Source organism: Carassius auratus, chromosome 8 (genome assembly GCF_003368295.1).
Source record: "Carassius auratus strain Wakin chromosome 8, ASM336829v1, whole genome shotgun sequence".
Classification (NCBI taxonomy): domain Eukaryota; kingdom Metazoa; phylum Chordata; class Actinopteri; order Cypriniformes; family Cyprinidae; genus Carassius; species Carassius auratus.
Genome location: NC_039250.1, coordinates 13,366,797 through 13,383,544, shown reverse-complemented (window position 1 = coordinate 13,383,544; position 16,748 = coordinate 13,366,797). Strand labels below are relative to the sequence as shown.

General features: G+C 37.8%; 2 protein-coding genes across 4 annotated transcripts; both read left to right on the top strand.

Moving 5' to 3' along the window:
- The first annotated feature begins 491 nt into the window (after positions 1-491).
- On the top strand, positions 492-12,707 carry bag4 (BCL2 associated athanogene 4). Its single transcript, XM_026269776.1, has 5 exons — positions 492-870; positions 6,474-6,593; positions 6,685-6,876; positions 7,885-8,139; positions 10,230-12,707. The coding sequence occupies exons 1-5, from the start codon at positions 730-732 to the stop codon at positions 10,710-10,712; spliced, it is 1,191 nt and encodes a 396-aa protein (XP_026125561.1). The 5' UTR covers positions 492-729; the 3' UTR covers positions 10,713-12,707.
- An 876-nt stretch (positions 12,708-13,583) lies between these two features.
- On the top strand, positions 13,584-16,485 carry LOC113107342 (dual specificity protein phosphatase 26-like). Of its 3 annotated transcripts, none has more exons than XM_026269779.1 (4): positions 13,584-13,682; positions 14,659-14,817; positions 15,855-16,063; positions 16,141-16,485. In XM_026269779.1, coding segments are annotated over exons 1-4 (567 nt in total). In that variant the 5' UTR covers positions 13,584-13,680; the 3' UTR covers positions 16,338-16,485. The 3 variants fall into 3 exon arrangements, with proteins under 3 accessions (XP_026125564.1, XP_026125563.1, XP_026125562.1); XM_026269778.1 differs by lacking the exon at positions 13,584-13,682 and adding an exon at positions 13,899-14,188; XM_026269777.1 differs by lacking the exon at positions 13,584-13,682 and having other exon boundaries at positions 14,563-14,817.
- Positions 16,486-16,748: the final 263 nt, after the last annotated feature.

Sequence of the window (16,748 nt, the reverse complement as noted above, 5' to 3'; positions counted from 1 at the left end):
TCTTTTAGACAAGATATGTAATTGGATTTTACTCGGTAAGAAAAGTCCGTAAAAATACGGCATAATGTACCGTGTTGATTTTTCATAGGTTTTACCCGTATTATCCGTATGCCTTGCATAGTTTTGTGTTTCAGGGAAATGCCCGTAAACGTATCACGAATTGTACAAATACCTTTCAATCAGGACATAATCAGTTTTTATACAGATTTTTCTTACAATGTAGTATTATTCGAAGCAACTAAAATTTTATTATATTAACGGAATACATTATGTATATTCCTATGAATGTAACCAACGGAGACAAGCGAATTTACAATCAAAACTCAAATTAATAAATCTATTATAAATAATTACATACATAAAGATTACATTTTAATGTAAAAGAATCACGGACACGAATCTCTTGAAAAGAACCGATTCGCAGCAATGGACTTCCCAACTCCACCAATGTCACATGAGAGTGGCGTCACCGCAGTGCTCGTCTCCTATTGGTCGGTTCAGCTGTCAGTCAAGTGGCGTCAGCTGGCGAATTGAGCTGAATGACAGCGCCGTGCCTCAGCAGAGTATATACAATACAAATGGGAACTATATCCAGTTGACGCACTGTAGCTACAACATTTCGTGGCAGACCATTAAAGACCGGGTTTGTGAAGACCTCTTTCAATCTAAACCGATCTGCGACTGACCGAAGTGAACTTAGGACGGAAAGAGTTAGTGGTTTAGTCACGAATGTCTTTCGACTCAGCGGGCAGCGACAGAGGCGGAGCGGAGGCTGCGTGGATCATGCACCAGCAGCAGATGCAGTCCGATCCCAAGGCATCCTGGCCTTCCGGTTATAACTCAGACAACAATAACTGGAACAACGGCATGGTGAGTCTTTTATCGTATTATAGGAAAATTAGCACGGTCGCGGTACGGCAGGTTTAAAGCTTTCTCACACGGCTAAACAACGAGCTGTACTCCACTGACTCCACAGTATGGCCCTCGGGGTTTGTTAGTAAATCAGGCAAAACCACATGCTCTCTCTGTCTCACACGCTTGTGTTTGCATGGACAGTATTGTTTACTAGCGCTATTAAGTATTACTGTTATTGAAACCCTATTTTAACGTAAAAACAACGCAACGCGTCATCGATGACTCGTATGGAGTCACGCAAGCGTTTTATTTACAGCTTGTTTAGTCCCAGCTGAAGTAACTGGGTTTAAATGTCTTTAAAAAACACAGGGTTGATCAACATCGAATGTTCTCAGTAACATTAAGTCTTTATTCCCTGAATAACTTCCTCTTGAGCCTCATGAACCGCTAGCACTCACTCATTCAGACACACTCAGTATTGGACAACATCACCAGATAATAAAATAAGACCAATCTAAAGATGACTTTGAACGAATGAATTTACCTTACAGCATGGTTTTGAAATGATTTTCAATTCTTATTTCTGTCAGAGAATTCACATCACACTTTCCGTTTGTTTATGGTGTTACCATAGTTACTAATAGGGCCTAGGTACTTATAATAATACCCTTGGAATTACCTGATGTTATTAATATTTTAATAAATATCTAACAACAAGAAGGAAAACAGTTGTGACACTTGATAAATAGGTTGTGTAATATTTAAATGTGTAATAATAAAATGTGTTTTATTATTAAATTCCTATTAACATTAAATATTAATATTCCTATTACTGTTACATTTTAGGTGAGTCTGAAATAGTTTTTTTGTTTTTGTTTTTTGAAAAGCAGGACAAAGCAGTAAAAAGCACATTTTGGTAATTTAATTAATATAACAGTGAAACAAAAAAGGTAAAACAAGCCTACATGGGGGGAAAAATGAAAAACCGTGTTGGGTATTCTGTATTCGGCCTTCGGCGCAGTGTTTCATTTTTGTTCGGCTTCGGGCCAAGAATTTTCATTTCGGTGCATCCCAAAAATTTCAATGTAATGATCTTCGAGCCACTTCTTTATCACTCTTGATGTGTGACTTGGTGGTCTATCATGCTGGAAAATGCAGGTATCATCACCAAACTGCTCAAGGATCATTGGAAGAAGTCGCTCTTGCAGGACATTTTGACACCATTCTTTATTCCTTGCAGTGTTTGTGGGAAGAATTTTGAGAGAGCCCACTGTCTTGGTTGAAAGCACCTCCACACATGGATGGTCTCAGGATGCTTTACCGTTGGCACAACACAGGACTTTCACCTTTTCTTCTCTGAACAATCGATTTTCCAGATGTCCCAAACAGTGGGAAGGGAGAGAAAATAACTTTTCACCAGTCTTCTGCTGTACAGTCCTTGTACTTCCTGCAGAATTTCAGTCTGTCCTTGACGTTTTTCTTGGAGAGAAGTGGCTTCTTTGCTGCCCTTCTTGACATCAGGCTGTTGTCCAGAAGTCTTGGCCTCACTGTGTGTGCAGATACTCTCACACACCAACCTGCTGCGGTTCCTGAGCAAGCTCTGCACTGCTGGAGACAGATATCAGCTGACTCCTCAGGAGGAGATGGTCCTGGCACTCTGGGACGTCCTAAAGACTTCTTCCCTGCAGTCAAACCTCTCTCCTTGAAGATCTTCTGTTAATGGTTGTTTCAGGTGCAATATTCTTTGTTGCAGTTTTCTTGACTGTGAGGTAGGGCTGCACTAGGGGTGGGCGATATGGAAAAAATATAAAAGTTTTTCTTTTTTCTTGTTTTTTTTACTATTTTGTAAGCTTTCTGAGCATTACACCCAAACTAAATTCCCTATTATAAAGACAAAGTCTTTCAAGGTAACAAAAGAAAGAATGGCAAATATTTAGGCCAAAGAGGGTGAAGATAAAAAAATCTTTGTTCTTACACTGACAAAGATACACATTAGAACTATACGTAATATTAAAAGAAAACAAACAGTGCTTTATTTTCAGGTACAATAGGTGTATTTAGCAGGAGCATTCAAGAAATTGAATGAACAAATATAAAAATAAAACACAAAATAAACTGATTCCTAAAGGAACTTGTTAAATTTCTTCAGTCAAGAGCAGTGAGTGATTTTTCTCTTTTGTGCTTTGTTGTTTTATCAACGTTAAATAGTTCACCCGAAAATAAACTGTCTTAGTGTTTTCTTTTTACACAACCATTTACTCACTCAAAAGTAGTTTTAAACCTGAATGAGTTTCTTTCGTCTTCTGAACATAAATGCAATTTTTGAGGAACATGGAAAACCAGACAGCTGCTGCTCCACAGTGACTTTCATAGTATTTATCAAATTCAGTGTGAACCAGCAACTGTTTGGTTCCCCACATTCTTCAAACTATCTTCTTTTGTGTTCGGCACAAGAAAGATATTAATACAAGTTTGGGACAATGTGACGGTGAGTAAATAATGACATGAAATTTCAGGGTGATCTATCCCTTGACAGTAATGACAGTAGCCTGCATGCTTAATAGGCCTACTATCCCTTTAAGACCTGCATGCATCTAATACAAAGGCACGTATCAGAAAATGCATAGGTCCGACCAGCGTGCAAATGAAACGTTTAAAAGCACATGCAAATAACGAGAGAGTAACTCTACCAGTCAGTTAACACTGCTGTGAATGCATGTGGTGTTGTACAGAATATGACCGAGGCGCCAGAACTGCAGCTGACAGAATGTGCGCTGTGGTAGAGCTGAAGATCTTTGCCTGAACCCGACGGGACCAGATGGGACCCGATGGGTTCGGGCTTAATTTATATCATCTTACGCGGGCTCGGGCTTGCGCTCCGGTCAAGTGATGTTTTTCGTTTAGCGCGAGAAAGATGCGATAATGGATGCTGAGTAGGTGTAACGGAGGCTTGCCTCTGGCGATTACGTTTTGGTTACACCAGCAACTAAAGAATAGTCTGAGGTGTTTTTGATCATGTTTATAATGAGAATAATGAGTGAATAATGACGCACCATCAGTGAGCGCAGGAACGCGCTGAAGACATCTACAGTGGATTCAATCATTTTTCTCCACAAAAACATGTAGACCTAGACTAATCTCTGTGAGTAAAGGTTTTTCAAATGATAACTAAATATTCATTGAGTCTTAAATGCATAATGGGGACAGAGTATTTACACTAATGTTGGCATTATTCTTTTATTAAACGTCAGCTGCTAAGGGCGAAGCAAATCCGGCGGAGCCTTTATCTTAATTCATTTCGTTATTGCCAAATACCCATCTTAATTAAAAATTTATCTTAATTTTATTTGTTAAAAAAGACTAGAAAAAAGACGTTTTTATTGGTGCGTTGGTCTATTTATAGGTTAAATGAGCCTATGCCTATTTGTTAAGATGTCACAGAGGACTTATTTTATTTCTTTATTCCAACTTCCAAGTGGTCTAGTCTACGTTAGTTATGAATAAATTATGTTAAAACATCTTTAAATGACTCATTATTGACAAAAGGCAAAGAGCTGTGTGCGTGCGCACATTTGAATAATGTCGGGCTGTAAACGGGTTCGGGCTTTAAAAAAGCTGTCAATCAAAATGTACTTGTTGGGCTCGAGCCGAAACCTGTTGGCCTCGTGTCCTGTCGGGCCTAACTTTTAAGGCCCGATTACAGCTCTACGCTGTGGCACGATGCTAAGATTTCCCTTTGGTGACCATATATTCGTTTTCCAAAAAAGTGGACAGTGGGTGTAGGGGGGCTGGAGGTCCTCAATGACCATATCCCAAATATCAAAACTCAAAATATGTAATTTCCATACCTAAAATACGTTTTACATTAACAGTCACTGTTATGCATATTGATCGTAAACACAGCTAAAAAGCTTTCTACCAGTGACCATCCTCTCCAAAACTAAACATCTAGCAGTTTTATCACAGAATGCAAAATGTTTCAATACAAGCATTTTAGTCAAATGTAATTTATGCAACATTTCAAATGGGGAAGATCAACCCATGGTGACAGTTTAAAAGTAGCCAAATCTATCAGAAAAAAAAGTGGACTTGACAACCATACATCTAACACGAGCTGCAGGAGTCAGATTTGACTGATCACGGGTTGAGAGGAGAGATGGCTGACAAGATCATGCTGGAAGATTTGCTGCTCAGCAGATCCTGAGCTCATTGACAAATACCAGATCTTTCTTTTCACAGAGTGCCAGTTATTGCTAAAGTGAAATTGAACAGCAAGCCGTCATTCCAAAGAGATTTAAATACTCTGCATATTGATAGCGGCTCCCTGATGTTGGAAAATTCTATGCAGTATTAGAATGTTTGCAGGAGCCTTGGACACAAAAATCCATGGGAGCAGGCGCTAATGGTCAGAAATTCAGCAGGAGCACAATTAATAAAACAGGCCCTCGCAGGGCTGTAAATCAAAACGGCACATAATGAATGCTGGCTGTAGAAAGCAAAAGAAAATCCCGGACATTTTGAGTGCTTTAGCAATTTTTAGGTCTGAAAAGAGGACATGTCCACGAAATAGAGGACGTATTAGAGGACAATGATTGGAAGCGCCTATTCCCTCCTTTTATAGCAACCAGTCTGCTCTTACGATCTAATTAGTAAGACAGTTATATTACCTGACATTTTGTTAGGATAAAAAAAAAAAGAAACCTGTGAAATTATGAAGTTTTTTTTTTTTTTTTTTTGTGAAAAGTTTATTTTATGCTAATGAAGCTTTTAGCAATTATTTCAAATGCATCTGATCACTCTACATAATGATCTAGAAACTATGTGAATGAACACCACATCCGCTGAAGCTGCAAACTTTTAGTCGCAAAAATGAATGTCACTTCCAAAACTTTTGGCCATGACTGTACCTCTGAATAGGGCTGCACGATATTGGGAAAAAATGACATTGCGATATTTTATTTTTCTGCGATATATATTGCGATTATGTGATCTAATCTAATTTTTTCTTACAAACAAAATTGGGGTGAGCACACTTCCATTCTCATTTTAAATGATTTAAACATTGACACCATCGTGTCAATTGATAAATATGCACGAGGGAGAGAGAGCAGACAGCGCTCGTGTTGTTTGAGGACGGTGAGCGTGCGGGCTCTCTCTCTCTCTCTCTCTCTCTCTCTCCCTCTCTCCCTCTGTCTCTCTCTCGCGCTCTCTCTCACTCTCTCTGCCCTGTTAAACTGACAGGACTTAAAAACACATGCAAATGATAAACTTTAACTCTATGATGGTTAAGCTGTGAAATTAATCCGCGAATCACATTCGTCAAGGGCCGGGGAGCAGCTGGCCCGTACAGTTAATGAATAACAGATCAACTACGACAACCTACACCGCACATCCTGCGATGTGACTATCGTGGATTCGTACATCGCGATATTGATGCTTAAACGACACGTGCAGTCCTACCTCTGAACACATTTATCAGATTAATGCAAGAAAGAAAAAAAATTATATTGTTCCTAATCTATCTATTTATAGGCCTGTGTGTGTGTGTGTGTGTGTTTTGTTCTGTATCTATATTCATAGACTGTAACTGTCTCTGCATGGACCCAATTTTATTTCAGGAATCTCAGTATCCCGGCTACTCAAATTATTGGTATCCCCAGTCACAAACGGCAGCACCTTACGGCAGCACGTACCCCTCTGGACCAGAGGTCAATGGACAGGCGTCATACAATCCCCAGGTACTGCAGACATTTCAGGCTTATGTAACACCCTCTGTCAATCAAATACACAGCAGACTTACCCTGCTTCATTCTGCTGTGCCCTTTTCAGGCAGTGTCAGCCTATCCCAATGGGGTGTACAATCCAGGACAGTACTCCTCGAGTATGCTCCATCCCTCCAACCCCTTCTACTGCAGTGACCAGGTTCCTTCAAGACCACCTCAGTATCACGGCCAGACCTGCCCTGAGCAGAATGCAGGGGGTTCAGCTCCTCCCCCCTACCCTGTACCTCACTGCCAAGGGGTAAATTCAGTTACAAGTGTGCATAATAAAGTAAAGGAAAAATAAATTCAAAATCTTCTTTAAAACACATGTGCCAAGTACTTCGTAATGTATTCTTTCTATTCATGTTGGTTTCATGTGCTTCTAAAAAAAAAAAACTATTTAAAAAAAAAAAAAAAGTCTAGATAACTGTTTTGTGAATTAATAATCAAGTAGAAAGTAGTAACATGGTTCTTAAACCTTGAATACATGTGTAACAGCTTCGTCATTGTTCACTGAAATATTTTTCAGAATTACAATAAAGCTAATATATATATATATATATATATATATATATATATATATATATAAACGAAATGGAAAAACTCTTGAATCAACAAACATTAATTGCCTTTTTTTTACACACTGTAATTTAAATAAGGTTAAGTTATAAAATTATTGAAACTAAAATAGAAATAAATGAAAGATCAATAAGAATATTAAAAAGTTATAAGATGAGAGCACAACAAAATTGGTAAAATGAAAACAGGAAATATGAAAAATAAAAGCTAATTCAATGTTTGTGTGTGTTTATGTGACCCTGCGGCACAAAACCTTAACTATTAAGTCATTGGGCTATATTTGTAGCAATAGCCAAAAATACAACATATGGGTCAAAAATATAGATTTTTCTTTTATGCCAAAAATCATTAGGATATTAAGTAAAGATCATGTTCCATGAAGATATTTTGTAAATTTTTTCTACCGTAAATATATCAAAACGTAATTTTTGATTAGTAATATGTATTGTTATAAACTTCAAATGGACAACTTTAAAGGTGATTTTCACATTGTGATTTGTTTTTTTTAAATATAGTTTTTTAGTTATATTATATTTTTAACAAAAGTTTTTGGGAGTTGCACCACATGATATTTTGTCATCACAACATCCGAACTGATATTGTCATATTAGCTGATATTTTAAGAGACTTATTAACTTCCACAGGATTCTTCTTCTTTTTCATCACTTCCTTCTTTCTCCTGTTATAGGCCCCTGGCTACCCAGCTGGATCATACCCACACTATGGAGAAGGATGCCCTCCGAATGCTCCCTACCCCAACCAGCAGCCCATGCTCTCGAGACCCCAGCACGAGGCCTGGTCCCACTCTGGAGGGTACGTGCACACACCGCCCCAACAACAATGGCCGTCCAATACCCAGACACCCCATGGCCACTATAACCATGTACGGCCACCTCACCCTCCACCGTGGCAAGGACCCGCACCACCTCCATATGAGCACAAGGTATTTGTGATCTTTTACAAGCATGTAATAAAGTGGTATAAAAGTTAACTTTTTTAATGTTTTTTCTTTAATTTGTTTGGGATTGGGAAAATACATTATAGATTATTGTGAACGTGATATATAAACTAAGCTATCAAGCTAATCAGGTTTCTGTATGCTTTGCTTGTTCAAACAGAAATGAATGCTTGTTAGAAGAGGTTAAACAGCATTGATTTTCATAACATGATGTGGTAGGAACTGGAATCAGGCACTAAAGAGCGTAACCGGTAAAAGTAATGCAGTGTGATGAACTGGGGTCCTAATGGAGACCTGATTTTGAGGGAAGACTTCATTTGTCACCATACTCTACTTCTCCATGTAAATAATTACTGATAATTTATAAGGATTAATCATTTTTACTTTAAAGATTATGGTCGGTCATAGAAATGATCATAATAGGTTTCAGTTTTAGATTGAAATGTTTTTTAATCAAGCTAAAGTGAGTTTTTCTGTTGTCGAGTTGTCATCTTGATCTATCTGTCCTAGTGTAAATGACAGAATACTGAAGGATTAATACACATTGTGTGTCACCCATGTATTTTAGAGCAAGCGTAAAACAGCAAGGCCATGGTGAAGCCAAAATAAATCTTGATTTGTTACTTCAGTTTTAGAGTAAAACATTTACATGACATTTTATGAAGACAAATTATTGCATAAGTCCGACAGATATTGAACTTGTAAAGTGCAAGTAAACATTCTGACTGGCACTTTGACAAAAACGCAGTGGGAAGGCTAATTTTACAGTTTAGAGTCTGCTAGGTTCTGTGTAACCCTCCCACAGCTCAACTCTCCCACTATCAGAACAAGTTACTGTACACCACAGTGCTCAGATTTCCTGTTTTCAACTCTCAAACAAGGACAGTTGCATATTCATCGTTTTAAAAGTGTTTGGTTCTTGCAAGGAATCAGAGTTCATCAGAATCAGTAGAATCTTAATCTCATACTTCAGATGTTAAAACAATCCATTGAATTATCCAATTATAAAGCCCCAAGGATAGCCTACCTCAGTTTTGACATGAACACTAGCAAATGTATGCAGCTTAATGCATAGCCTTTTGTAGTATACTTCATTTGGTAGCATGCGCAAACACAGCCACTCGACACGTGCTCTAGAAAGTTTCATCTTTGTTGCGTGTCTGCATTATTTCTCTCCAGTAGTCGTGAGTGATAAAATTTAGGCATTATATTTAGGCATGTATAATGCAAAAAAGAAAACAATACTTTTTTTCTGGTTGGTTTTGCCAAGCTCTGCTTGACACACGCAAAAATTTATAAAGGAATAAATTACCAATTTTACAGAACCTTCATATTAAGGCCACATCCACGTTAAACCAGAGCCTTCCCTATCCAATCTCAAGAATTATCTGCGTACACAAAAAACCACAAAAGCAACACAACATGATATAGTATACATGCCAGTCCAATATGTGGTGCTGTAATTCTGCCACAGAGATGCACTAAAAATTTAGAAAATCTGGATAAACCTTGTGCGCTGGATACGAACGAACATGGAACAATACATTTATTAATCTGTGTTAATGTTTGTGTTGTTTTTAGAATTATCCACTCTGGGACCTGGTTTCAAAAAATAGCATATATCTGGACGAAACGTCGTTATGATACAAAACTTTTACATATAGAGCTAAATGCACCTCCATGTGGACGCAGCCCCAATTATTTGCACTTTACATTGAATAAGTTACACTTTCATGAAAACATTTGCCATTGATTGGTAAAAAAAAAAAAAAAAAAGTCACGCTCTTTAAGGCAGAAAACAATTTTACGAATCCTTTGATTCAGAGCTTTGAAAAGCTTTGCTTCTCTCATCAATAGCATCTAGAGAATCCACGGCTAGAAAAATTGGATTACACACATAGACCTATAGTTTGTGCTTAATGAAAATTATCACATGCACTATACATATACTTTAGCGTACTTGTAAAAACCTAGTATACTTTGGATTTAACACATGCAAAACTAGAATTGGCATATTGTATAATATGTAGAGCTTTGCCTAAATATTTTTATCTAAATAAACATCTCTCTCTCAGGATCCACCATATCACAGTCAGCCTCATATGCACCCTCGAAACCAGCCTCCAGGCCCCAAACAACGAGCCAGCACTCCAAATCCACCTCCACCCAAAGCCGCCCAGTTCAGCGCTCCGCCTCAAATCTACAACAAGGCTCCCTCCGGATGTGCCGGACCCGAGCCAAAACCAGCCCAGAATGATCAACCTCCAACGTCTTCCCGCCAAGGATCGCCCACTCCTGCCCCATTAAGCGATAATCCCAGCCTGGCTCGAGTTCAGCAGATTCTGGCCAAAGTCCAGCTCCTCCAAGAGGACGTGGATGAGTTTGTAGGGAAAAAGACGGACAAGAGCTACCGGTACCTGGAGGAACTTTTGACAAAAGAGCTGCTGGAATTGGACTCGGTGGAGACCAACGGGCAGGACGTCGTTCGTCAGGCTCGCAAAGACGCCGTCCAGAAGATCCAGGCCATCTTGGACCGCCTTGAGAAAAAGGCTTTCTAATAACAGAGTGGATTAATTACGATGGTTCTGGTTGTTCTTTTTTTTTTTTTTTTATGATATCTTCTCATGATAACAGATTAGGATTTCACAGCGGCCAGTTAGTTTGCCAGCAGTAACTTTGTGTGTTTGGGGTCATAATGAATTAGTTGAAATACAGGCGCAAAATGTCCTATTCATTGCAGTGCCATACTCAAACCAGCCTTCTGTCATCCAGCAAAGAGCAGCGGCAGTCTGATATCTGCTCAGAATAAAACACAAGTCTCATTGCATAACACCATCTTAAGACTTTCTTTTTTTTTCTTTCTTGATCCTAGGCAGACTGAAAGGATAAAACGGAGCTAATTCAACCACATTTTAATTCTTCCATGGGTTGTAGGTAGCACAACTTTTCAAGATCAGAACCTTTTGCACTTGGGATGTCGTTTAGCACTGCTATTACACCAATACATTCTTGATTTTATTGTCAAATATCTTGTTATATCTTATTCACTCAATTTAATTTCACCAGTTTTCCGTTCACCAGTTTCATTCAGTCACCTTCCTCGTGGAAATTAGCCAAATTACAGCATCAAAAAGGTCCATTCTCCAATGCTTGCAATGCCCAATTTCTGTCGATTAATGTTTAAATTCCCAATCTTGGAGATTCCTACTGAAATAATTGGATTTCACTGAAAAAATGTCATAACAGTAAATGTGACTGGACTCTTAACTGATTACACATGCCAGTATTTGATTCAGATCGTGGTTCGGTCTCGTCCAAACTGAGTGTTACAAACCCACATCTTGGACGGATCTCAGTCCAACTCTCACACTGCAATTGGAGCCATAGTTCATGTCTCGTTACTCTTTTTCCAGGCCTCATCTGGATTTCAAAGACCCCTTAAATCAAGAAATAACATTTTGTGAATTTTAGACCATATTTGTCAGCTTTTGAGACCATCTTCATGCTAGTATACTATTAAAAGTTGACAAACCTTCAGTACCACTTGCCTCTAACAAGCAATAGTGAGTAGCAAATCATGGTTTTCCAAGGCTGCGATGTATACTAGGCTATTTTATAAAAAGACAAACTCTTGATATGTTGAAAAATGCATTCATCAAACCATTGGTGCATGGTCAATGAAGCCTGCACTTACGTCATCTGCTGTGGTCACTTCCTTTGATCGTTTACCTGCATCTCAAATCATTCTTTAGTACAAGTCTTAGTGTTAACATGATTGTTTACAGCCTGCATTTCAGAGGACTTTTGGCAATTTTTTGTTTGTGTGACTACTGATCTGTAGCTGATTCAATGCATCTGTGTCAGTGTTCATGTGGCAGAAGCCCTCTGTGGGCCTGTATACAGTCAAAAAGAGGACCTTTTTTAAAAAAAGACAAAGAAATAATGTACAGTTTATATCTGAAGGACTGGAGCAGGGATGTGGATTATAGACAGAACATCAGCACTTCTCCATGGAATAAAAGTTCCCTTTAACTTCAATACATTTAATACTTTGCACCAAAGTCACTGACATCATGGACCGTTCAACAGGTCTTCCTCTTACCACACGGATTATATGTCTGTTTTGTAACCGGGAAAAACAGTGCCATAATATCAGCAGGTGCTTTTTCATACCACAATAGAGAAGTATCTCAAATACAAAAAACTGCAAACCAACTGAGCTCTGCATGCAACTGAGCTCAAGTCTCGGATTCCATGTTTATCTTTACTGTATGTGCTTTCTCTCTCTCTTTCTGTAAATGTTCTCTTCTGTATACCTGAAATTGTTTATTAGATTAATCTTTACAGGAAAAAAGAAAAGTATATTTGTATAACGAATATATTGAAAACACAAATCCCAAGCAAGGACCAAAAGCCTGCCTGCTGGAGTCCCCATCCCATGTAATGCATGTTTTTGAACACAAGCGGGGACTCTTTCTCTATCATGTTGTAGGACTGAATAAAGGTCAACTGACTGTAGGGTCTCATATTAAAAATCAACACATTCAATTCAACAGATTGTGTCATTGGCTCTAATATTTCTGTAGAATATGTATGAATTTGTTTACATTTATTAGTAGCTTCACTTGTAATAACCTATTTGCAAACCATAAGATGCACTCGGTTCTTTCCCATTAAGAACAGAAAAAAAAATATGTAGCTTGTTATTGCCAAAATATATAATTTATCAATTAGGTTTTAATTTATTGTTGAATCCTAATATGGTCAAAACATAAACAATTATACTTGCAATTTATGAAAGAAATGATAAGTTATACAAAGATTTATGCTTTGGTTTTGTCTATGCCTACACGATTGGTATTATACTTATATTTTCGCGTGCGAAAAATTCAAGTTTCAAACATAGGGTAATTGTAGCGAAAGGAGCTGGTTGGTTTTAAACTAATATTTCTGTGTACATCAATAGACAAATGTAACGTTACCTTTTTGCCCACAAAATGTCGTAACGTGACATCCGAGTCCGACTGGCTGATCAGGGTTGCCAGGTTTTCACAACAAAGCCCGCCCAATCACGTTTCGAGGTGGATCGCTCGGTAAAAAAAAAAAAAATTATAGTCCGTTGAGGTTAAATGCACGTTTTTGTTTGGATTCACCAGGAAAGTTCTCATTTTAGGGGATACATATCACGTTATTGGGTTCGCTTAAGCCCCGGGAAGGAAAAACATCCTGCAACAGTGTTAAAGTTGCCCAATTCCGCGGGAAAAGCGCGGACTTGGCAACACTGTTGCTGGCTGTATTGATTATGAACTGATAGGATTATTATGTTTATGTACCAGAGCCGTTAATAACGGCTTCAGTGCGTAGGGAACTGGAAGGCCAATCAGAATGCAGTATGTAAATAATGTAAGTAAGCAGTCCAATCACAATTCATTATTTAAATAAATGTTAGAGGACCAATAACCAAACTGATAAGTGGTATAGATTCAAATACCACACCATAAATTTAAAAGATGAACATTTAAAAAAATGTAAGTCAATGAGAATTTTCACAATTTTACTTTATATTACTGAAATGAAGTATCATTTCTATTTTTTTTCTACCTGACAACCTAGAAACAATCATAATTCACTAATTCATGTCAATTTCTGTTAAATTTACAGTTATATACTTTCTGTATCGCCTTAAAAGGTGTAATTTTTGTTGTATTGTCAACAAAAGTATAGGCCGGTGAGAAATGACCTGTAGATTAAAGCAAACGGTCAGTAAATCATCGAGCGGATCACAGTATGTGTAAATGATCTGCTGTGAACGCGCAGAGCCAAGAGACTCTATTCCTAAAATAAGCCCTGCAGTGGCATCCAAAACACGGCTTTTACTCCCGCACACTGTGAACGGACAGTCTGAATAACTTTAACAGACGGGCCTGATAAAGCGTCGTGCGCTTTAAATCAACCGAAACAACTTATATTTATTGCAATATTACCAAAAGCAGCGCACACCAAATGCACATTTACACATTAAAATGTCGTACAGGTCTCAGTATTCCGCCGGTGTCCTGACATTTTATCCTACCCTGTCAGATATTCCTACCGAGGTTTACTGCGCACGCGCACATCAATATCGCGTCCTTTGTCTCATGCTAAACAACGATATTTAATGTATCTGCATTACTGTAAGGGTAGGTTTAGGGTTGGGGTAGGTGTAGACTTTAATAAAAACGCAATTTAATTGGTAGAAACTAATATTTATTGTTGGTTTCCTGTAACTGTATCCCTTCTAGCTACAACCGCGAATATAACACATAATTACTGTATTTGTAGTACTGTAAGGGTATGATTAGGGTTGTGGTAGGTGTAGACATTAATAAATCATAACTTTACAGTAGCATTTTTCGTTGTACCCACTGTTTTAGTGGGAGGTAGGAAAATCTGACAGCGTAGGACAAATCGACAGAACACCACACGCACACCAAATGCACATTTACACATTAAAATGTCGTACAGGTCTCAGTATTCCGCCGGTACCTCCCGTTCATCTCAGGCGGGGGTTGACTTCACCTCTCCGGGTTTAGCGGTGATGGAGATTGAACGTCTTCTGATCTCTGGAAGAGCCATCAACACTAACGCAGATGAAGTCTGGCCCAACCTTTACATCGGCAACATGTAAGCACACTGCAGTTTTTCCTTCTTACATATGTTTAAAAACTACACATTTTTGTACAAAACGTATTTTTAATGCTTATTAGTAAAGTTATGTAGTTATCTGCACAACGAGTCTGCTGCTGTTCCTAATGTAGTGCATGCTGTTGAACACAAGAGGGCACTGTTTCTCTATAAAGGACTAATAACAAAGATTATAGAAATACTATATATTAAATGTAGTAGCTAATAACTAAGAAGTCTTTGCCACCCAAAGAACATTTTAGATGATCAAGCACTTCAAAATTGTGATATGTAAGCAACAGTGATATGATATGTTCTCCTGAAAAGAACAGAGCATCTACTAACAGTGTTGGGGAGGAACTAGTAACATGAAACATTAACAGAATTACATAATTTAATAAAAAAAAAAAAAAATGTAACTGTAATCAGTTACAGTTACTTAGAAAAAAAACGTGTAATTAAATTACAGTTACCTATCTTTTTTTCACTTAAATAATAACTGATATATTTCCCAAATTGCAATCACTGATTTGAACGGTGAGACACCAGTGTTTCAGGAGCTTAGGACACAGAATAGGTCACGTTTATTCAATAACTGTTTTATTTCCTATTTGGGTTTATGTCTTTGTTTTTTTTTCTTCTTCTAATTTTTTTAAGATGAACTGTTAGATGCCAGTGTTTCCTGTATGCAAAGAATTGATTTCAAAAGCCGTTATGTAGCTATTAAATCATTTTTGTTATGATTTTAAATCTGTGTCTAACCTCTGAATGATCTGAAAGTGTAAAGAGGTGTTAAAGTCTGATTTTGTGGCGGCTGTGCTTTAAAAAAATAAATGATTAAACTCTTAATTCAGAAATGAAGATTAACCCTGTCCCTGCCTGGTTTAAACGTTTGAAAATGATTATCAGTTGAAAATATTTGTTGGAAATGTAATCAGTTACATTACTTTCCATAAAGTAATTCAAGTGTTCTGCTGACATTTTTTAACCTGTATTTTCAGTAATACTCCTGTGTGATGCGATTTCTTTTCGTTTAGGGATATAGCTGAAAACTGTTCAGAGATGAGAAGGCATCACTTCACTCACGTCCTGAACTGCGCCCACAGCTCCAGACGTGGCGGCGAGATCTATGATGGCATGGGCATCACCTACATGGGCATAGACGCGCACGATTCACCCACATTTGACATGAGTGTTAACTTTAACAAAGCTGCTGAATTTATTCATACAGCGCTGAAGGACGGAGGTAAGCATGTGTTCAGAAACGAACCCAGTCTTCCTTCCTGCAGCTGAGAGTCATTGAGCTCTATCTTCTAATTGAAGGCAGAATCCTGGTTCACTGTCATGTTGGAGTGAGTCGATCAGCAACTGTAGTTTTGGCATATCTGATGCTGAAACAGAACATGACGCTGGTGGAGGCGATCCAGAAGGTGAAAGAGGGAAGAGGTGTCTATCCCAACCGAGGCTTCCTCAGACAACTCATTGACCTTCATATTAAATTATACGGCTACAGAAACTAGACACACAACAGCCATGAGAGACAATTGGTGCAGACTTTGTGCAGCTTGTTCTTTTGAAATGTATTGGATCCATCTTACTGATTGGTATGGCTTTATTCGATTCAAGTGAACTTTAAATGAACATATTAAAATGAACATACCTGATGAAGTATTATCTCGCTTGCTTTTATTAATTGAGTAAACATTAACTTACACGGCCTTTCGATACAATTATATGCAATTAAAAATAAAACTGAAAAATATGGCAAAGGAGAGAAAATAGGAGAGGAGAATAAATAAATGTTTAAAACCTCCATTATACAGCTTTTTAACTTGCTTATAAATTATTATAGGAATATATATATATATATATATATATATATTAGTGCTGTCAATCGATTAAAAAAAATTAACTAATTAATCGCACAATTT